Source organism: Ambystoma mexicanum, chromosome 12, assembly GCF_040938575.1.
Source record: "Ambystoma mexicanum isolate Mex_15411 chromosome 12, UKY_AmexF1_1, whole genome shotgun sequence".
NCBI classification, from domain to species: Eukaryota; Metazoa; Chordata; class Amphibia; order Caudata; family Ambystomatidae; genus Ambystoma; species Ambystoma mexicanum.
The window spans coordinates 666,285,453-666,309,528 of NC_090936.1; the positions used below are offsets into that span (position 1 = coordinate 666,285,453).

At 46.2% G+C, this 24,076-nt stretch overlaps 1 protein-coding gene across 3 annotated transcripts in view; it reads right to left on the reverse strand.

The window, feature by feature from the left end:
- The window catches only part of LAMB4 (laminin subunit beta 4), a 933,969-nt gene that overhangs the window by 279,518 nt on the left and 630,375 nt on the right, over positions 1-24,076 (reverse strand). For all 3 annotated transcript variants that reach the window (XM_069629159.1, XM_069629158.1, XM_069629160.1), the window contains 2 exons: positions 2,149-2,366; positions 409-505 (listed from right to left, as the gene is read on the reverse strand). In XM_069629159.1, the coding sequence (XP_069485260.1) occupies positions 409-505; positions 2,149-2,366 (315 nt within the window). The remainder of the gene's footprint in view (positions 1-408; positions 506-2,148; positions 2,367-24,076) is intronic.

Here is a 24,076-nt window from a genome sequence, read left to right on the forward strand (position 1 = left end):
GTGTATTGCATGAACCACCACTTGGGCATTACCATGCTGCGGACATCCCACACATCGGGTCTTGTTTCCAGAATAAACCTACAGTGCAGAAGCTGTGTAGATCCACACTGTGCCTCGGATTTCTTGTTTCCTGTGGCGTGGCCGCGGAGTGGCACATGCTACCCCTGGAATCTGAGTGGCCACACCAGCTGCCAGCCGCCCCATTATTCTATGATCATTATGTGTGTGTGCGCCCTCATACCTCATGCCACCACTGCATAAATCAGTGCCCCACTTGGGCCACCACAGTCAAAAGAGTCTGGACACGCCACTGGTTGATTCCTTGTTACAGACCTTACAGGGAGTTTTCAGGATTAGGAGGCAAGGCAAATGAAACACCCACATTGGCATCAGGTGCGCTGTACTTACGGATGCATTTCACTCTGGGACTGCCATAGTAGTTCTCGCCACAGTCATCACAGCTCTTCCCGCCAAACTCGGGCTTGCAGGGGCACTCGCCAGTGAACTGTAATGAAGACATGGGCAATAACATCGAGATTAGCAACCACTCCCTGAAAGATGCGGCCAGAGTTGAGGAACAATAAGTCGCTAGCAGGATGTAGAAGGCCGTTTCGCCTGGAAGCAACGGAACACAAACCCGCTTCTGCCGAGCATCACAACAACAGACTGAATTCGGGCCTTGGAACATTAGGCTGCTCAATGACCTCTGGAAACCTTTATCCTACTGAAAAATCATGAAAGAACTGCATTTCCCGGAAGACAATGGAGACCAGAAAAGCACTCTAGGAATGTGATCAACTCAGATTGCAAGCTTTATTGCAACTTTACTCTTTCACAAAGGAACTGCTCTGCACAATCGTCATCCCCACAGAGCGTCCTCAACACTCAACAAGCAACAATCAAGTCATCTCCACGGGGCGTTGACCCCAACATGGGGCCCATGAATACGTTTGGGAAGCCAAACTCTTAAGGCCCAGCCATCATAGATGCTTCCTCTGTCCAGGTGGAGACATTATTCAGTGTGGCGCAGACACCCGCAAAGGTCACTCAGAAGGGAGACTGTGGCATGGGTTTCCAAAAACGAGGGGCCGACACTCAAATGCATTGTCTAATTACCTCTGCCATATTCCTTTGCCAATTATTATGAAGCTTGGGAGAGGGGCTGGAAAACAATACTGCCCCCTGAGAGTTAGAGATGTACTGAATTTCGGCTTAGAGTAAGTATTTGGCTGGATTCCAGCTGAAAAATAGCTATTCGGCTCTGGACGGATAATTTCTTGCTATTTAGCTCTAGCCGAATATTTTGTCTTTTCTGTTGTATTGCAACGTAGCAACTCAAAGGGGCACCCTGCCTTTCATTAAACGGCCAAAAAAGGACCTCGGGTCCAGCTGCACTTCTCTGCCAGCCAAGACCCAAGTGAATGCACAGCACCACGTGTTCTGGAGACACAGCTGTGGAGTGTCCGGGCTCCGCCACTAAGGCTCCACCCCAAAATCAACTCACCTTCAGTGAAATCTGAAAACATTTCTCCTCAGACGCATTTTCAGCATTTGCAAAGAATGGACTTGCTGGTCTAACTCCCACTCATCCCCCATTCCCCAATGAGGGCCCAGCCTGGTTCCCGGGAACGGAGACACACACCCCTGCTTCCTTGTCAGTGGACAGCACAGGAGTCGATCATTCCATTGCTGGGAGACACCCTATAGTGACATGCTCCTCAGCAGATAGGTATATGCTTGCAATGATAACTTGAAAGCATTTGGGCCAGGGATCTCGAAGAAAAGGCAAGGGATTGCCACCAGAATGCGTGTTCTAGGCTTGTGATGCTGGCTATGGGCCCAAGAAGTCGGCATGCAGGTGCATGAAGGCGTGTGTTTACTAAGAGCCGAGGTATGCTCTATAGATTGCACATGCCAGGGCATCATACAGGGTGAAATGACATCGGTCAACCTCCCACTAAGCGAGCAAAGAAATGTAATGCATGCAAAGAGAAATCAGCAAAACGGATATGTGCAAAAAAACAACTCGAATGTCATTCAGTCTCTGAATTCCGGGAAATCAAGTAACTGTGAGTGGATTACAAAACAAAACACTGCTGCTTCCTGCTTCCGGGCACATCCACCCAATGGAGGCCTATGATAACTTGCCTGATCGCACTCGTTGCTGGCCGAAGTGTTGGGATCGCAGTCACAGAATTGGCACCCCTCTCCACTGACCATGTTCCAGGTCCCCGGTGTGCACTGGTCACAGTCCGTGCCAATCACATTAGGTAAACAAGGGCACTGGCCAGTTTCTTGGTCGCAGGCACACTCTTCATCGGGGGGACACTCTATTGGGTTAATGCCCAAAGAATTACAAGCACACCCTTAAAAGAAGAAAATAACAAACTCATTACAAATTTAAGAGGGCAATGATTTGTAATACATTGTTAATGTGAAAACAATTGTATACAAAGCGAACATTATTGACGGTGATGATGAGTCGAGAGCCTTTTGGAAAATTGTCAAAACCAATGACTACCCACGAAGGGAGATCGAGGGGGCATCAGCGGAGTCCTGGGCTGTGCATATTAAGAAAGCCTTGGATAAAGAACCCAGTCCAGAGTGGTCCCTGGATTACATCTAATTGACACTACAATGGAAATGTCCATCAGGTGACTAAGCTGATTAACAATAGCAAACGATCACGTGCACCAGGCCTGGATGGTATATGTACAGCACTGATGAAGATCAACCTAGGCAGATGGTCTGAGATATCAACCATTTATTCGAGATCTTAAGTCGCACAGGTCTATTACGCAAAACATGGAAACAAAGTATCATTGTTCGGGTGCATAAATGTGGCTCACACAAAGACTCGTAGAGCGATGGAGTCCTTGCCATGACGGACACCCCAGTGAACATTTATGCAAAGTTCTTATTGGTGGAATTAAAAATATGGGCTAATGAGCAACATATTTTACCATATAATCAACTTGGTTTTCGCAATGCTCGACAGTAGACAACCTAATTCTGATGACCACGTTAGTGGAATCTGCTTGGGCCACTCGCAAACAACCTGTTTCCGCTGCGTTTGTGGAATTCAGTGCTGCGTTTGACACAGTATGAAGAGCTACCTTATGGAGGAAGCTAAATGCATGGGGCTTGCCCAGAGGCTTACTAAATATTAGTAGTCTCTATTGGGACACCGCGGTCAAAGAAAGAATTAACAGTAAAGGTAAGTTGGGAAACATACCCTTCGATTGGATTAGAAATGCCAATGACTTGGTGCTGTTGAATATTAAGCCAGTGGGGCTGCAAGATCTACTGGCCTCACTAGCTACATTTGCAACTGAACATGACTTGGGGCCTCATTACACGGAAGGCGGTAGGGGATTACTGGCACCGGTAAGGGCACCAGTGCCGGTAATCCCCACCGCCCTACTACGAGGTCCCTCAGCGGGTCCCGTCCTTAATGTGTGGTCAGACCACACGTTAAGGACAGGACCCGCTGAGGGACTTCAGTGCAAATAATGGTACAGCAAATTGCGGTACCGTTATTTGCTGCTTCCCCATTCCCATTGAGCCCTGTGGGGGCTCAAATTGGAATGGGGAATGGTTCCCGGAATGGGGATTTACCGGTCCCGCAAAGGTCGGAGTAGGCCGGTAAATCCCCATTCCGGGAACCCGGCCTCCGACGGCAGTAAGGGGGTAGCCATGGCGCTAATAGCACCGTGGCTACCACCTTCCTTGTAATGAGGCCCTTGGTCTTGAACCTAAACAAGACTAAGACCATACCATGCTGGTAAAACCGGCAGGTTGCCGACGGACTTGCAATATTTACCAGTGCCTGACTTCCCGGTAGCACTGGGGTATAATGACCCTGGTGCTCTGAGAAGTCAGGCACCGGTAAATGTAAATCCCCATTCCCATTTGAGTTCCATAGGACTCAATGGGAATGGGCACCACGGAAGCGTCGGCACGGTCAATGGCAGTGTCCCAGCGCTTCCGTGAAACTCTGCGGTGGGATGGAACCTGCCCAAAAAGTCTTAGTGTTCTGGTCCAATAACAACGGTGCCGGTAGGCTTACCGGCTCCGTTGTTACCGGAACGGAACACTTAGAATGAGGCCCATGGCATGTCTTTCATAGGGCCTAAGAGTAGGAGAAAGAACAAGTACAGGTGGGCATTGAATGGTCTGAATATTGAAGAAGTCACCGGATATAAATATCTGGGAGTCATCTGCAATTCGAAGTTGAACTGGGCAGCAACACAAGAGAGCTGTAAAGAGAGATGCAACAATAACAGGGGGGAATTTACAACTTTGAATCTACACGCTCTGGTTACTCCCTGGCTGCACTTAGGACTATTTATCTAATGCAGATCTTGCCTAAACTCATGCATGGTGGAGTGGATTGGGGTTGGAAAAAAGAGAAAACTATAAAGTGGTTGGAGAGTGGATGTATCAGATCAACATTTCTCCTTCCCCAAGTAACTCCTTGAGTCACCACTAATCCCCAGCCTAATGTACCCTCCTATGTGGAAGGCAGCGGCTACTGGTCCTGGCCCTGGTATTCTGAGGGTGGATCACATGTGCGGGGAGGGGATGGCTGTCAGGGGGAAGTGATGGCTCTGACAGGAGTGACGTGGTATTCTTCTGTGAAAACCTTCTGATTCCCAAGTCACTAATGACATGTTGTCATTATACAAAACTCTTTAATTGTAAGAGCTTAAAAGCAACTGCTGTAAAATTGTATCTATGTATTTAATTGTACATTTGCAATATGTTTAATACCAGCGAAGCGTGGGATCGGGATTCGAAACCTGTGTGGCGCTGCGCTGTCTTGCTTCTAAGACAAACGCGTTGCCTCGGAGCTATCCTTCCTCACCAACATCTCAAACAGAACTTTATTCAGTCCGCACATGTAAATAACACCTCTAAAACACATTTGACATCTGATGTTGATGATGATTGTTATGTAGAAAAAAGTGTTTTACTATGTAACTTGAAACAACGTGAAAATCCTTGGGACTCCAATTCCCAGAAAGCCCTGAGTACTGGGACATAGAAGAGGAATGGGGAGTTAATGCAGAGCAACAACGATACCAAGTATAACATGCAGTATATTTGTCAATCACTCATTCATCTGCGCGGAACATTTAAACTAAGAAATCACCTGCAGGTGATAGAAGGAGATGGAGAAGCGGAAGCAAGCTGCAGAGTGCGCGGAGCAGAAGTGGACCCAGAGGCAGAACTGTAGAGACGAGCCGGGCTGGGAAATGGAGACGCTTGAAGGCAGCCACTTGGAGGTGTAAGGTGCCAGAAGAGAGGAAATCCAGTAACCTCATAGCGGGAGCTTTGCAGGGACTGCTAGATGAGAAATCTTCACTGCAGGGCTGGAGAAGATGCAGTCCTGGGGAATGGAAAAGGTGCCATCGGCAAAGCGATAAAGAGCTGAAGCGTGAACCGAGAGAGACCTGGACTGGTGAGAGAAGCCTACCGAACCAGAAACCTCCGCCGTAGCTGCACGTGGAACTGGTGAGTCGGCCCAGTGGAGTTGGAGTCTCCAGGACATGCCTACAAGTTATTGAACACTTGGGAACATATTTTGAATATCGATCAAGTACATTTGAAGTACAAAGGCAAAAGTGGTACAACTCCCCTTATATGAGATGTCAATTTGGGGAAACTTGGAAACCACATTACTATAAGCCAAAAGACTTTAAAGAACAAATACAAGGGCAACACCTGTACAATTCGACTTATATGAGATGTCCATTTGGGGAAATTGGGAACAAGCACTGCCAAAAGCCAATCTGTATTAAGAAGGAAGTTGACAGACAGAACTTGAGCAAACCTCCATATATGGGATATAAGAGTGGGAGAATTTGGCAAAAGTTGTAAGTGCAGTTAACAAAGCTCAATCATTGAAGAGGTACAATTAAGTTAAAAGGAAAGTGAATTTTGCGGACATACCTGATGCACAATGTATATCAGGTAGTGAACCTTTTGGGAAAAGGTACCTGGAAAGAGAGAATACCAGGGGATCGACAAGGACCAAAAGGCAGATATTCCTGGCAGGAGAGTAAAGCAGGGTATATGTTCAGTTGGGGAGTTCCTGGCAAGGGAGTACACCAGGAAATCCCATTTTATGTTAAAGAGATACTTGGTCATATCAAATCTTTGTTGTAATGTAACATTTGTTTTGCAATCCTGAAAATTAAGAAAGACTCGGCTCTTACTAAATCTCAACCAGTGTGTGGAAAATACATCTGGTCATTCTGAAAATCACAAAAGACTTTCTTTTGGTATAATCCAACCCGTGATGTTGAAAGAACATTTGCTTTGTCATCTTGAGGAGAACATTAAGTGAAAGAGACATTTTAATTACTTGTACTTTGGTGAAATGGAACATTCTAAAAACGTTTCTTGAAACAATTCAGGGTAAAGGGACAAACCCTCGACACAAGACCTGTTTGGTTGAACTTATAGATATATGTTTTTGCATATTTGTGTTGAATTGGAAACAAGAGCATTTCCCCTGTAGCTTTTGATTTTGTATATTAGTGCGAGGTTCAGATGTATTTTGGACACACAGTCAATTTTCTTTAGTTTTAGTTTCATAGGCAAGAACATTTCCTGTTGTATAGGGAAAGAGAGGTCTTCCTTCAAACCCCTTTTCTTTTAATAAACATGGCTAATGTTGAGAGCATTACAACGTCGTGTCTTCCCCTCATTCCCGACCCCTCACACTCCTATAGAATTTATATGCAGTGAGTTTAACATCAACTCTGCCTGCATGGTTTTGACGAAACAACAGCAACTCACTATAAAAACTAACGTCAGTGCATAATGGCATCTGGAGCAAGGCATTAGAGACAGCGGGCAGGAAACTGGTGGCAGAAAAACGTTAAGGGCTTGTGCAAGTATGTGGGAGACAGCGGTGAGATGGAAGGTAGGCTGACTGTTGACAATTCGATTCTCTCACTTCATAAATATAAACGAATGTTGAAAGTACACATGAAAATCGTGGATCACGAAGAGACCTGGGTAGATTTAGCAGCGAAGGGTAGCAGTTCAGATTATATCAAAGTGGAAGCTATCGGCCCCTATGTGGGAGCCTATGTACAGGAATTTCCTAATATGAAAATTTGCAAAGAATATATCCGTCTGAAATTTAATGTGGTGTAGACATGGGACAAAATTGGGGCAAGAATGGCTATCCCTGAAAAGAACCGTTTGTGCCGTTTCTGTAGGACTAACACAATTAAGACGGCCAAACATCTTCTCAGTACCAATTGGGCCTTTAAGCAGGAAAGAAGGCGGGCGCTGCTAGCCATGAGTAGATGTTTGCAGGCTAAGAAGAACTTTGGCAACACTTCCTAGAAGGCAATGACATCCCTTTGATTTGCCATCTGACTGGCCGGTGGAGGAACATTAACAAGTCCTTAGAAAAATTGGATGGGAAAGCTGAGAAACATACTGTAATGGGTTCTGTAAATTGTATAGTCAGACTGCAGATGTTAACTTTGCAGTGATTATATAGGAAAAGGAGGAAAAAGGCTCCCAAGTATGGATTGTAGGGAGAGTATGATATGATAAGATAGTTTATTTATTTGGCGCCTATACACAATGGGGGTCATTCCGAATTTGGAGGCAGCCATGGTGCTGTTAGCACCATAGCTGCCTCCAAACCCGGGTCCAGGTCCGGTCTGACTGAATGGGGATTTACCGGGTCATTTCGACCTTGGAGGACCCGTTAAGTCCCCATTCAGTAAACCATTCCCCATTCCCATTTGAGCCCCCATAGGGCTCAATGGGAATGTGCTAAGAACGGGCCCGCAAACTGCGGGCCCGTTATTAGCTCCTAAGTCCCTTAACGGGACCCGCAGAGAATGGGTGGTCAGACCAGCCATTCCTGCTGGGACCCGCTAAGGGAACTCGGAATAGGGCGGTAAGGGTTTACCGGCACCAGCATCCTTACCGGTGCCCGTAAACCCTTACCACCCAACTCGGTATGACCCCCAATGTGTTTCATAGCGCTTCAAGGCAAGGGAGGGACAAGGGAAAATACACTGACATTCTTACAGGCCATGAACAGTAAGGATGTGAAATTAACTATCGTACTCGGCCTGATGACATTTCAGATAGTGCAAGAGCTAAGACATACATAAGGAAGGGAGGGGGAGAGTGGCAAGGAAATGGAAACAGACAGGTGACTACCATACTAGGCCTGACGACAGTTCTGGTAGAGCCGTAGAAAAACAAAAGGTGAAGGAGAGGGGTGCAGAAAGGGAGGGGAGGAACAAAACAAGCGACTATCGTACTAGGCCTGATGACATTTCAGATAGTGCAGGAGGGGGAGGGTTGTTGGTAACAGTGGGGGAGGGGGGACAACATTTCAGATAGTGCTGGCTGGGGCAGGGGGGCAATAGTGGGGTGAGGGGGGAAGAGACAGACGAGGTTGCTATCATACTAGGTCCAGAGACAATTCTGATAGAGTAAATGCATAGAATAAAGTAAGGTGAGGATATAGGAAAAGGGAGAAAGGGAGAGGAGGAGAGAACAGAGAGTAAGCAGTCAAAAAGAGTGGAGAAGCAAGAGGGGAGAGCCAATACAGTTGCAGAAGTCAGTAGTAACACATAATGTTGCAAGCCAGGATACAAGATGAAGATGGGAACAGCATGATTCAGGGCCACCATGAGTACAAGATGCAAAGGAAGTCCAGCATGAGACCTGAGAAAGGGTGATACACCGTGAATCAATGAAGTCCATAAAAGTCAAATCGAGCATTGGCCACAAGACGGTGATGGTGAAACCAGAATGTATCAGGAACAGACTCCTGCAGAAGTAGGCTGAAGCGGGGGAGGGGGAGCAGGGTAGAAGAATCAAGCAAAACAGGCAAACACCTGTGTGCGAGAAGGGGAGCACAAGGAAACATCACAGGGGGACTAGAAGGGGTGGGGATGGCCTGTGGGGACAGATGGAATAAACACATATTGGTGCATGCTTACCTGCTGTCTGAGCAGGGGGTCGGAACCCGGGCCCTCCTGGTCCGAACATGTCCAAACAGGAAATGCACTTTTCTTTGACTGCCCTTCACTTCGGACGCGAGAGACGCCCTTGATCTAAGAGTTATGATCAGGAAGGAAGAGGCAAGGCTAAGAAGGTGGCTGGTACTTAGGCCAGGTGACCTAGATCCACTGGCACCTGCTCTCCATATGCAAAGGAAAAGAGGCTGGAAGGCTCCTTAAGTAGGGAAAAAGAGCGGCAAGCAGGAAGGCAGCAGGTGGGCGGGGCTTAGGCCAGGTGACCTAGATACACTTGCACCTTCTCCCCTTCTGCCATCGTATGATTGTAACATTAAAGTGTAAACAGTATGAGACTGTTTGGGCTATAATGCTAACTGGTTCATCTTTCCTTCATGTTAGAAGATTTAGTTTTCTTTATAAAAAAAGCCTTTAAGTCAGGCTGTATTATAAGAATAAAAAGGGAATTGCAGAAGGTATTAATGTTGCTGTGACTTTACCAGGTAGAAAATTGATTGCCAATCTGTTCCAGGCTTTTCGTTGGGACATTCTCTATTTTGGTGCATAGTATTGGCATGTGTAATGCATTTGTATTCTTCTCCTTTAAAACACATTTTGATCAGTGCATTTGAACACAGTTTATGGCTGTCCATTCTTCTTGTACAAATGTTCTCCTTATCAAATTGTTGGGAGTCTTATACATTTGCTAAATCTATGCCTGGACTGTGCAGAAGCACAGGGATCTTTTCTTGCAAACAAGTGAGACACCTTGCAATTGACAACACATGAAGGTAACAGTTTCAACTCTTTCTTTGGGATGTACTCATACTAATTTCCTGTCCTAAATAAATAGAAACAATCCCCACATTTATATATTTGCAGGGCAGGTGATAATGTGAACCTTGTCTTTATTTTAGTAGCAGTTAGAATGCCTGGAAGGTCTACCCCAAAAGGAGGGTCAGAGTCTAATTTGAGGAGCCGGGGAATGGGCGTGGGGTGAGGTGTACATTTTAAAAAGTAAACAATTATAGGATGAAACATATGTCGGGAAATGACTACTTTATTTTATAACAATTTTTTATTGTTTTCATTTAACATGGTAACTTACAGACTTACATAACGATGTACAATTTAACACCAAAAGGTTACGTCTGCTTGTACCCCCTTCCCCCCAACTCCCCCATACCACCGGCCTACATTGTATTAATAACCCAAGCACTTTGCAACAAGAATTCCTCTACTACTCCTTTCGCCTTATACCTTACTCTCTACCTGCCTACTCTCCTCATTTGCATCTTGATACCCTGCAGCGGTTATATCCATTAATATCTGCTTCCAAGCATCCAGCCCCATAATACTATGTTCCGGGTCACAACCGGCTGCTTCTTGCCAAGCCACAGTCTCTGCATGCATCCATTTCTGAAGGTCTGCCCACCACAGATCGCGCCTTGAAACACTTGTGTATAGGCGTGTTATAAATGCCATATCATATCATATCATATCATATCACATTCGTATTGCAGGCCCGGTATGTGCCTTCCACCCCATCACTATCCTGAGTTTTGCCAGTATGTATGCCAGATCTTTTAACTCATTCACATGTCTAGCTTTCATGGGTCTTGCAAAGCTACCTAGTGGCAGGCCTTGGGGGTTCTGGTATCTAAAGTTATACCCGCCTGCGCCAACACTCGCGCTATCTCGTCCCAGAATTGTCTAATCTTAGCACAGGCCCAGAACATATGAACCAGCTCCACATTGATTAATCAGCATTTCGGGCAGGATTGTACAGTCGCTTGGCCAAATTTAGCTATTCTACTAGGGGTCAGATATACCCTGTGTGTCACATCCAATTGAATCTGCTGTATTCTAGCATTTCTGGACACCTTCTTGTGATAAGCCATCACTGTTCCCTACATTTCGTCTGAGATTTGTTCTTGCAATTCTGCTTCCCAATTCTGCCTGACCTGTTCATCCCGTCTCCCAGCCTGCCCATTAATAACTCGTATATCCTCAAGACCTTGTGTCCGCCCTCTAAGTGTCTCTAGCTTTATGTCCTCTTGTAGACCCCCTTCTACCACCAGCCATTGCAGCCTAAGCTGAGCTAGCAGGCGGGTGTACGTAAGATGTTGTCCCAATTGTATCCCCGTAACTGCCACCAGTTCTGCAAAATCTTGAGGTACCCCTTCCTTCAGCACATCTCCGACCGTTCCTACTCTCTTGGGCTCCCAATACTCTCTCACATTTAGTCTTGTCTGCCTATCTTTCTCGTTTAGTGTGACAAGTGGGATCAGTGGAGCATATGGTGTAGCCTTCCCCATCAGCAGACAAGCATGCACAGAGTCTCCCTCCCCAATTTCAATAACTAGGGCGGTGGGATTCACGAGATAAGATTGTCCATATTGCTTCTTTAAGAAAAAATGGGGCAGCCGCCACCTGCAGCAACTGTGACTCCTGTGTCTGTTCGTCAGACAGCCATTTGGTCATAAATTGTAGTTGACTGGCGACAAAGTATCCCTCAAAATTGGGCACTTGTAATCCCTCCCTGCTCATGCAAATTCTGGAGCTTCTTAAGAGTCACCCTGCACCTCAAGTCGTACAACAGGAAGCTTCTACATATTGCATCCAATTTCCTGAATTTTTATTTGGGATAGCGTATGGGACATTAGCCAAATAATGAACGAGTCTCGGTAGCACCACCATCTTTAACAAAGCAGCTCTCCTCATCATTGCCAACGGCAACCTAGCCCAGAATGACATAGAGTTATTTATTTTGTCTACTGCTTTCTGCATGTTCTGAGTTTGCTCAGTCTTCGGGTCATGATATATGCCAACCCCCAAGTACCTAAATGTATCAACTTCCCATCTGATCGGTAGCACCGGCAGAGTGCGCTCGGGCTGTCCCTCATATCCTCCCAGTGGGAACAGACTCGACTTCTGGGCATTCATTGTAATGCCTGGCAAAGCCGCCTAGTGCTCTAACACATCTAGGATATATTGCAGATTGACCTCCGGATGCTGCAGGTACAGAAGCAGGTCATCAGCGTACAATGAGAGCAGGTGCCTTCCTCCCGGTGTAGCGATACCCGCCTCTAAATATTCTTATCAGAGATAGACCGCCAATGGCTCCAGTGCTAAAATAAAGAGCATCAGGGACCACTGGCAACCCTGCCTTGTGCCTTTACCCAGCTGCCATTGTTCCGAGATAATTGCACCTGTTTTAACCCTCGCCATCGGCTCATTATACTGCTAGCACTGGTATCAGCCAAGGCCACCTGACATAGTCAAAAAACTTGACCGCATCCAGCGAAGGCCACCGCTAATTGGTGTGTGCTGCCTTGGGTTTCGTCTATAATGTGGTGCAGTCGTCTCAGGTTTCTTGTGATGTGTCTATGGGGAACATATCCGTTTGATCTGAGTGTATGTACTTGGCAATGGCTGGTTTAAGCCTGTTGACCAACAGGGCAGTGAGGATCTTCCAATCTTGTTTCAACAGAGACAGGGGCCTATATGAGCCGCAGGCTGTAGCCGGCCTGCCAGGTTTCAATATGAGAATATATATTGACTCCCTAAGTGACCCAGTCAGTCGGCCTTCGTGAAATGTCTCATTAAGCATTGCTAGCAATGGGGTTATTATCTCACCTCTATACTCTTTATAGAATTCGCCGGGCAGTCCGTCTGCCCCCAGAATGTTGCCTGTTGGCAGCTCTCGTATGACATGCTCTAGTTCTTCTGCAGTTATGGGGACCTCCATTCTGTTTACTTCAACTGCATCTAGCTTGGGTAAATTAATCTGTGACAACGCATCCTCAATCTCTGACATCGTGCATTCCGAGGTTTCCTCACATAGCTTCCTATAATAATCCTAAAATCTTTTGTTAACCCCTTCCTGCGTCTCACACAGTTCTCCATCACTCCCTACCACCGCTTTGATCGTTTCCCTCTTGGTCTCGCTTTTGTAAAGCCAGGCCTACAGGCACCCGGCCTGTCTCCATCTGCATGTTGTCGTTCCACATATTTCCTGTAACTTGCCTAGTCTATCCCAGTGTTCCAAGCATTCTCTCTGCAGGCAGGAAACCTCTTGTGCCCTGTATTGGGATCTATCCTCTGCCAACTCAGTGGCTTCTAGTGTGGCTTCTGCTTTACGCAGATCTCTCACAATCACATCCCGCATCCCTTTTGACTTTGCCACAGTGGCCCCTCTCACCACCACCACCCGTGTTGTGTGTAAAATATTCTTTGACCTCTTCCCTCAGAGTCTTGCGAAATCCCGTATCTTTGAGCGCCTCAACCCCAAGTCTCCATGTGGGCATTCTAGCATGAGAGGTCGGGGGGGGGGAGAAACTGCCACGTAACCACTAGGGGTGCATGGACTGACAGCACCCTCCACTTATATTCTGCCCTTGTGAACTGTCCCAATAATTCCTCCCCAGCAAGCACATAATCCAACCTTGTGTACAGATTCTTGAAAGCGGTGTAGTGGGAGTATACTCTATCCTGGGGGTTCATTGCTCTCCACACATCAGATAACCTAAATATGTTTAGTAACATGTTTAGGGCTTTAGCCGCAGGAGCTGGGTGACTATGTATCATCTATCTATCCATTGCTGGGTTACAGTTAAAATCCCCCCCCATATCAATGTGCCCTCTTGGGATACAGTGACCGGAAGTATGCCGCTGTGTCCTGATACGGCACGTGCGTATTAATGACACAAATCTCTCTATTCTCCACTAACCCCTGTAGCACGACCATCCTAACATCCTCATCTATGAAGGTTTTAAGGACTGTAAACAGAACTGTTGGCGCCACCCATATCAGGACCCCTCTGGCATAAACTGAGTATGACGAACCGACAGTCATCCCACTTCCATGCCAAGGTGTTCTGCTTTTCTTTGGAGAGGTGCGTTTCCTGTAGTAGGGAAGTATCTATTTTCTGGCGTCTCAAATAGGCCATTACTCTGTTGCATTTTATATAGCTGTTCAAGCCCATGACATTCCAGAACGCTATGATAAGTTCCCCTATTTCACATCAAGGCCCCGTCCAGCAAATACTCTCCACATGGCTAGTTTCCTAGCTCTGCCCTGAGTGCATCTGTAGGTCCACCCCTCTTTTAACTGCCCCAACTCCCCCTCTCCCCACCTCCCCCACTACCCAACTGTTGCCGAGCTCCAAATCAGGAACTCAGGCATCTCTGCATTTCCCTCCTATCCCAGCCTCTGGTACCGGTTTCGGAGTTGTAAGTGATTTCAACCCGCCACTCCACCTAAGTCAATGCCTAGCATGTGATGCACAGCTGGAACCCTTAATTATTTATTTATGTCTATAAGTTCTTTTATTTCTGAATGATATACCCTTATATCAAACCCCTCTCTTTGAATCCCCTCCCCGGTCACACTGAACCAGGAAGCAGGCTGTTTTGCAAAGTTAAAAGGATTTATTTTATGTATTTCACAAGACATATATATATCACACTATTTAATATTTATACAAGGATCACCAATGGGGTGATGTCACAACAACTCTCTTTAATCACACGGAATAATTATAGGAAAAATAATGCAGCATAGAATAATACTTTGTGTGGGTTCAATCAAAATGCAATGTGATTACTCTTTCCCCCTGCACACTACTCATTCCCCCAATATGCAGTATAAAGAGATGGAAAGAGAAAACAGGTTTCAGGAATACACACTCAACAAATACAGTATCAATCCCAATTTCCCCCAGCAAACTCAGAGAAAAACAGGAATGATTGCAACTTGTCAAAATGGTTTTGAATGTGGCTTTGAATGAATGGGAAAACAATGAAAATGGATTTAATTCACTAAAATGGATTAAATACTAGTGGGAGCCGCTTTGTATTGTTTCAGATAAACACTATCAATGATTATTGAGTAACTAGCAGGTTGAAAACTTAATTCTGAGGTCAGATGCAATGAGCAGCTATTTCACACGTGATGGATTTGAGCCAAATGAAAAATTTGCGGCAAAATTTTCCTTGCGCGGTAAGCGTGATTGCGAAATAACTAGAAGGAGTTGGGATGCGGTTTTGGGTGCACTGGAAAGCTGAGGATGTTAGCTTCAAGTAGACACTGACATTTCTAGCATACACGGTAATGAAGTTATCAAGGTTTTTGTGGAGGTTGATTATTTTAGAAAGAGTCAAAATAGCTAAATAAAAATGCGCTTTTAAAATTACAAACAAGATTTCTTTACAATAGGGAGACTATGAAGCCGCAAACTACACGACAGCACAGCCACCAGCCCAGCGACGCCTCTGGATGGTTTCTGCCTGCCGAGACGCTCGCCTTTCTTCGGAAAATATATTAGCGCAAAGATGATTTTAACACTACTATTACCGAAGGACTATAGGGAAGAGAGAAAGATTCAGGTAAGACAAAAGATTTTCTCCAATACAGTTCTGGATATAATAGAATGGGTTTGGATAGGATTACTTATGGATAAGATATTTGCTAGGGACAATCCTATGCTATAAATACTCACTACCAATGTTAGGAATGGACCCGTCAGGGATCTGGTCAGGGAGACTTTCTGGACAGAAATTCAGCTAGCACACCGGACTGGACTCAAGGCGCTCTGGTTCTGCACTCAGCACGGCACTCTGGACACTGCACGGTGGAATTGGACTGGATCTGACAGGTTGGTTCTGGTTTTCAGCTATCTGGTCATAGCTCTGTTCTACTGGGTTGGATCTCTGGATTCTGCCAAGCAGCAACAACACAGCCAGGCTGTTCTTTTTGGTTCCCCTTGGAGGTCTGGGGTAAAATCTGGTTCCAGGATTTATTAAAGGCCAAGCTGAGAATGGTTCAGCTTTGGAAATGGGCCTTTCTGCTTTCAAAGTTCTGGAGTCTGGAGTCTGGAATCTGGAATATGGATTTCTCTTGCGAAGTGCTCCGCCAGCAATCGGATGGTGGGTGAATGTGTGTCTCTCTAGATCCTAAATTGTCTCTATTTATGTATTTCCTAAAAGGGTGGGTATGCTGAATTATACTAGGCACACCCCTAGGGATTCTATTGGTTACGGTATTTCCTCTCCCCTGATTTGAGAAGAAAACAGAGTGTCATGATGACGCTGTATTTTATGATCCAGGGAGAACCTCCCCCTGGTTTCTGCACATGCAATCTATTTTTCATGCAAGACATATTTAAAATTTTACCAACTTGCTAGCAATAGCATATTGATATCACAGATTTGGTGGAGTAAGTATTCATCCCAGCCCCGCCTCGGCGAGAGCTTGGGTCTAGATTTGGCAATTTGTCGCACTTTAGGTCTGGTACCCAATGTCAGATATGTCCACATTTTTACACATATGTGGGCATGACATCTGGGCATACTCATGTGAAGTTTCATGTTTCTGGCATCACTACAATTGCTACAAAACCTCAAATTCTGTAGTCTTGTCCCTGAACATAGCACAGAGTTCTGAGTACTTTTAAAACATGACCAGAATTTTCATATTAACAATACTGTATTTTACACATTTTTACAATTTTGCACAAGTTAAGCTTCCAATGTAATTAACTGACAGCTGTCACACAGGCGGTCAGCGGTACTGCACCCATATTTTACTTACAGATTTTCACAAACAAGCACACTTTTTAATGTGGATATTCTTATGATGGATTCTGCTTCTCCTGACATTGTGTGATTATGTGGATTCCTTAAATAAAGTGACGCTTAACACCCAGCAAGGAGGTTGGATATTTTCTGATGCTTCGAATCATTATTTTGTAATTTCAGCAACCAAGGAAAAACGGATTTCAGAGCACTTCTGAGTTTCCTTGCAATGATGCACTGCCTTTCATGTAGTTTCCATTTTCCCTCTGTGGGTAGCCCAATGACAGGTTTTAGCAGTGTGGTCTCCTGTTCCACCACTGACAGAGGCAAAGTAGATTGGCAGCCAACTTTTCCGGTTTCACTGCGCAATTTTCGGAGGTTTTAGCACGCATAGGGCTTTTTGCAGCCATTTTGCTGGTTCTGGTGCCACCAGCACACAGTGATGTCGCAGGGCAGAGCCTAGTTGGTCAGTGCATCCCACAGAGTGCAGCAGTAGGAAACTACTAGTATCCTAACCTAACAAAACTAATATGGGTTATAGTGTGATTCCTTCTGGCCCCGCCACTATCAGACACAGCACCGGTGGTTCCTGCATGTAACTACTTGTACCGTCGGCAAATATGACCCTACAGTGCATTACAATTATGGCAGATCATTCTGTGATGCGCACTACTCTGCGTAAATATGCATCAACTAAACACTACAGATTCATGTGTTGCTCCCGCCTCCTGCTTGGTCTTCTGACTCAGCTGGCATGTTCTCTGCATCCATCCACTTGTTCACTTCTTCAGGAGTCTCAAAGAAGATAGCGCGGCCCTCATATAGGACCTTCAGCTTAGCCGGATACAGCAGCATGTATTTGAGATTAGCTGCAGGTAATCTCCTCTTGACTGCCAAGTAGCTCATCCTCTGTTTTTGCACCAGAAAGGTATAGTCTGGGTATGCCGTGATGTTCGTTGATGCTCAACGGATCGTTCTTCCTTTGTGAAAGTGTTCTAAGATTTTCTCCCTGTCTTAGTAATTTAGAATCCAGGCTATTAATGGCCGAGTTTGAGCCCTGGGTGGTAGTTTACTCATCAGGGCCCTATGCGTCCTCTCCACTGTGAACCCTTGAGTGAGCGCACCAGGGCCTATTTCCTGCAGCAGCATGTTTTCAATGAAGTTTGTCGGGTTAGGTCCTTCTTCCCCTTCTGGGAGCCCAATAATTTGTACATTGTTCCTCCGTGTTCGTCCTTCAACCTCCTCCGGTCTACTTTCAAGATTCCGTACCTGCTGCTGCAGTATGGAAACTTCTTTGGTGTTCTCATTGCAGCTACTCCTGTTCGCTTGCACTTCCTTCTCTAGCACCCCTGTGCGCTCTGCTAGCGCCCTGACATCTGTCTCAAAACGTTCACGTCGATGTTGATCGCATCAATCTTGAATTCCAGTGCAGACTATAAAGCTGCTATGGCCTCTAGAATCTGATGGTCCCCTCTTCCGGGAGTTTCTGCGCCTTGTGTCAGCTGGGCCGTTGCCATTGCACTGTCTGCTGTTTGGGCGGGTTTGCCAAACGCATCAATAGAGGACTGTTTTCCTTTACCCTTTTTAGGCTTGGATGCCATTATTGTTCCCATCCACGCTGTTGCTCCTTACCACTTTCAGGTCTGGCGTGGCGCTGCACCTTGACTTTTGAGGTTCTGTTTCCCTGATTGGATTTTCTATCCAATGCCCTTCATGATTATCATTCTGCTATTGTCCCCCAGAGGTCGCCAACAGTTACCGGATCACACAGACCGCTTATCAGTGCTCAAATATGTCTATATAGTGTCTGGAACCCGCTACTCCACTTTATAACACAGACACGCCTGGTGCAGCTACTATGACTCACATGCGCTTCGTAGGGTATACGCTGGTGTTGTCGTGGCTGCGCCACTGTCCCACTCGTTGCTCTTACTCGTCCCTGTACTCACTGCACCTGAGCTCCATGTTGGCTCAATCACAGTGTCTGCGTCCAGTCCCCAAATATGCAGGAGACAGCCTCCACTTCTTGTCTGGTGCTCCTCTTTGTTGTCCACTCCTGGCTAAACTCCGGTGGGTTCACCCCTATGCCCCTTTCCAGTTCAGGGCTGCCTCTCTGTAGGGGAGTCCGTTCAGGGCCCACTCTTCGTCCCCTGGGCTACCACACTCTTCAGTCTGATTGCCACAATCCCTTAACCAATGCTCGGGCTCACCCTGCAGACACTTTTTCCTGGGCCCATGGATCACTGTGGGTGTTTTCAGAACCCACCTTGTTGCTCGACGACCGTGACACTGCTCTGCAGTCATGAGCAACCCTATCCTCGCAGCCACCTCTCCTGCCGTTTTGAAGCTATTCTTGTGCAATCCTGTTCAGGTCTCACCTCTGGGAAAACACAATTTGCTGCGCTTCTTAATTCTTTAAGGCCGTTATTACTCTTGTGCACAGCCGTAGTGAGTTCTGTGAGGTCGCGATCTGCGCTTCCTTACATTCAGATCATTTCTTCTGGGTCGGCACATGCTGCCACCCACCCACCATCATGTGTGTGCCTGTCATGTTCCAGCTGATTTTCGCGCACCGACACCAGTGGGAGTTGTCCAGTGTGTTGAGCCTCCCGTATGAGCTTTGCGGCCGGAGCTCAGCACTTCTGTTTTGTCATTTTCCTTCGAGCACGGCCTAACTCCAATAATTGCTCTTGCTTGTGAAATGAAGTAGTGTGCCACAATGTAGCTCGACCATTCGTTCCGCCATTCATTGTGAGCTCCCATCTTGCAGCCGCCCAGTCTTTCCTTTTATGTGTCCACATCCACGCTCATCCTTCCTTCCTTTTGCTGCAACAATGTTGATTTTATCCACAAGGTGCTTCCCAACGCTCGCCTCCATTAACGTATGTTTTAAACATATCAAGTTCGCTGCAGCTGCCCGATGAGAGTCCTAGGCTAGTGCATCGCCACTGCCACCCCGTCTCGTTTTGTGCGCGTGGGGGCCCCTCCTTTGTATTACGATACCTCCAGTTGTCTCCCTCGCCATTTGCTGAAATGGAGCTTGCCACAGTCGTCGGCTCTGAGTTCGCCGGCCGTATCTTTGTCCTTGCGGGGGATCTTGCACCCGCCAGCTGTGTTCCGTCCGCTATGGGGGTCCTTCCTCAGCACCATCCAATCTCATCACACTGCTAGCTGTTCTTCAAACTGCTTTTGTCCGACTCTCAGCAACTGTGCTCCCCGTGTCTAGATGTTTTGGAGGTCTGCTTGCTCAGTCCGTTGTCTGAATGCGGCCACCATCTTGCATTATTCGTGCTCAGCTGCTACAGAGCCTCTCCCGCTTGCGTTCTGTAACTTGTGCATCGGGCGCTTTCAGCTTGTAGACTTTGGTTCCTGACTGCTTCATGCATTTACACCTAAATTAGTTTGTAGCACCATGTTCAGTAGCCACAGTATTCCATCAGGGTCATTCAGGATCAGCAGGAGCACATAGAATCACGTCCTATCGCATGGCCCTGTAACCACACCCCCACAGCAAATGACTACTTCTCTGCGGGAGGTACAGGGATGACTAGTGGCTAATATGCCTAGTGAAGCCCACACTACTACTTAACCAGCAGTGATCCTAGTCATGAAGGTGAACCAGGCAAAGCCCTACAAGTAGAACGCTGACCCTTCTTTTGTTAACGTGGGCTGAGGTCAGGCTGTACTCTTCAGGAGGCATGTGAGCTGGTACAGAAGCAGTCTAAACAACAATAGTAAGGTAGTACCAAAATAAGAGTGTGTCCAACCAAGGTTATCTACAAATAGGTTCTTTAATTAAACTAACAAAAATCCACACAACTTATGAAAACACTATTGGCCCAATCATTTAAGGGAAAACACAGAGAAAGAAGACTTTAAAATCAAGGGGCACTCTGGGTTTGTAGGCAGGGGCAAAGATTTCAGCAGCAAAATATCATAGTTTATTAAGATGTCTTTAGAAATTTAGCGAACCGGGGCTTAAAAGTCAGAAAAGTCTTTGAAGTCTGACCCGGGTAAAGAGCCTCTTTTAAGGTAGTCAAAAAGCCACCCCTGCCTATTGAACTTTGAGTTCCAGCCGCTGTCTTCAGGGATGTACAAGAGACCTTAGAACCTGCCCTGTTGGCACTGCTATGCCGCTGGCGATGTCAGGAGACAGTACCTGCAAAGTATGTGTATGCTTTATGCTTTTCGGCATGGAGCATTATGAAAGTGTGATCTGATTAGCAAATCTCACATTCAGAAACATAATTAGTTGCATCATTTTATTATAAAATTCAAAAAAGCTCAGGCTATTGCCATGTTCACATGCCCCCATGTCACTGTTACGCCACATCGCCAGTGCTGGACTTGCCTTTTAGAAATAATTGCAATCAGGTGGTTTACTCTAATTTGTTCTGCTGAAATTGACAAAAAACAAATCTCTCAAAATGGACAAAATGTTAAATGAAAACAATGGACTGGAAAGTGGGGTCACTGTGACATGGGGCAGTGATCTATTAAAACTACCTATGTAAAAATAACTTCCAAGTGTTTTTGGCCTCCAAACATACAAAATATGCCATTCATGTTTTTTATAAACATTTCAAATTAGAACTTTTAAAAACTGAATAATGTAGGAAAGCACAGCCAGAAGCAAAGGAATTATAGTTACCAAAGACAAATACATCCAGTGAAGATGATTACACAAAACAATATTGAGGGCCTCATTACGAGGTGGGCGCAAAGGGATACTGGGCGCCGTCATGGACATCGGTGCCGGTAATCCCTTTGCGCCCTATTCCGAGGTCCCTTAGTGGGTCCCTTCCTTAACGCCTGGTTTTACCAGGCATCATGGACGGGGTCCGTTAAGGGACTTCAGAGCTAATAACGGTACCGCAAATTGTGGTACCGTTATTAGCGCCTTCCCCTTTCCCATTGAGAACTATGTGGCCTGAAATGGGAATGGGGAATGGCTTTTTCAATGGGGACTTACCGGTCCGGCAAAGGTCGGAATAGACCGGTAAGTCCCCATTGAACGAGGGCGGACTCGGTACCGGTATTGGAGGTAGTCATGGCGCTACTACCTCCAACCTCGTAATGAGGCCCTAAGTCTTGCCATGAAAAGCAGCCATATTGAAAGGTACTGCCCTAACTCAACCACACACCTTTGCTTTTCGGACAGGGGCAAACATACCTTACAAGTGAAACCCTAACATAAGCACATAGATACTCCAATTGCATGATCGTCATCTCTCAGCTGTCAATAGGAACTAGTTTTGGCAGATGCCCCACGGATTTGTTCCACTAAGAGGCAGCATATAACACGTTATTAGCTTTGAGGTAAATATACAGTCATGGTGTGGAACAACAGAACACTTGACACAAGCAATGACGTTCAACACGATTATTTTTGCCACAGCAAGAGTTGAATGAATGATTTTGCTTCCTAGCTAGGTTTGCGCTAAATAAAACCCAAAGCCAAAACTATGGGAAGTTAGGCCAAAGCAGGACGGCTACTTGGATGGACTATGAACATCTTGAAGAGGGGCGAAAGAAGCAAAACATTAGTGTGGGAAGGATTTCCAAAGTCCCTGAACCAAACCTGATCCTTACTGACCAGGATCCGAATGTTCAGGGTGAGACAAACCCACATGATGGTGCGGGTGATTTGGGGATTTAGGCTGGGTGAACTCCTACGGGGGCTATGTGGCTGCAACTAGAAGAGCAGAGGGATAGCGTTGTCTTAAGGCTTCAGGATGAAGGCAGAACAAAAGAGTGCAACGGCCTGTTCTAAGAGGGTCAAATGTCTCAGTCCAAGCAAGCAGGCTCCCATCTCCTCTCGCCTTGATATTTCTCTGGCCCTGAGCAGCAACTGGGCTACAACCCCAGAAGGCTGTTGCTAAAGTGCTTTATTTTCTGTCTGCTCTAGAATTTGACAGGGATTGGGCTACAGCGCTTGTTAAAATGCCCCTCCCTCTTTATCTCCACCAGCACCACATCTCTGCATCTTTGTCCTAACTCTCACACTGTGTCTCCTGCAGCCTCCTCTTAGAACCTTTCAACAGTCCAAACTTCAACAATCATTCCAGGGACTTGCGACGCTGATTTACTATCAAGCCAGGGGCCAGGATTGGTTTGGACTCCCTGGTCCCACTACCCCACCCTTCTTAATATTATTCTGATGCGGCTTTGTCAGAACCATGGGGTGAGGGCCTAAAGGGTCCTTGCACCATGTTGGGTTCAGAAATAACTTTCATGGTGCCTGCATGGATCTACAAGATGGTTCCTTGTATCTCTGGTGATTGCCATCTCTGAAATTCTGCTCATGTATGTGGTTTGCCAGTCCATCACCCCTCAGATCACTATGGTGAGCCTTTGTGTTTCAGAACAAGCTGTCTGCCCGCTCTACGGTATGAATGAAATGGAGCCAGGCTCATGAGATGTTCATTTACGCTGATGCTCAAAGTTGGTGTCTGATGTGTTTCTATTATTGTTGTTATGAAACTCAGGGCTGCACATTCAATACCTTCATTCTCCTCTGACTCTGGATAAGCCACCTCCACTTTGGTTCCCCTGCACATAAGGTTTGAGTATGGAAGAGTGATCCTTGGTGGATCTACCCTATTCCTCCTTAAGTGATCTATTCACGTAGCAGGTCTATTTCTCTGGCCCCCAGAGTCTCCTGATCCTGTTCAACAATGCTCTACAAATGTGAATTGTGCAGTAAATAAGGCTAATAACATAACAATAACCATAACATTGCATTCCCCCCTTCTTGAATGCCCCAACTTCCACAGGCTTAGTGGAGTACCCCCCTCAGGGAATATTCCCCCTATGTGTCGAACACATTGTGGTGTTTCTTACATCTGGGCTAGGTGAGGCAGCTTGAGGGCTATTACCAAACAAGAGGAAATATTGGGGAACACTGTGGAGTTGCAATGACCTTCCTTCTGTAGAACAGTCTGCAGCCGGTTAAAACATGTGTAGCAACTGGTGAAACTTTGGTAAGTTGGTAACCAGGACTATGATCTAAAGGTATGAATGCAGCCACCACGGGGACAGTTCGGCACTTCACCGCGAATGCTTGACAAGCCTGGGGGTAGACTTCTCTATCTCCATGGATGCACCTTCTTCGCCTGGAGGAACCAGATCAACCTGCATCATCACCATCTGCTGGCTCCCTGAATCTAACAAGGTCGCTGAAGGTCTATTCACAAACTATATCAGGATGTTGTACTCCACCACTTTGGGCCTCTGAGCCAATATCTTTTTTACTGCCCTTTTCCCCATTCTCGCTTCAGCACTAAATTTTACTCCGATGTCCTTATAGTTTGCATCCAAGAGCTCTTCAATGTGAATATCCTGACCGGTTTCAGTGATATGACAGATTCTACCTCAGCTTTACAAATGTTGGCCTGGCCTTTCAGTGGTTGTTGGGACAGACTTCCCCAATATAGTCTACAACCCACCTGAAGTTCTTACGGAAAAAGGACTGATGGTTTCATCTATGC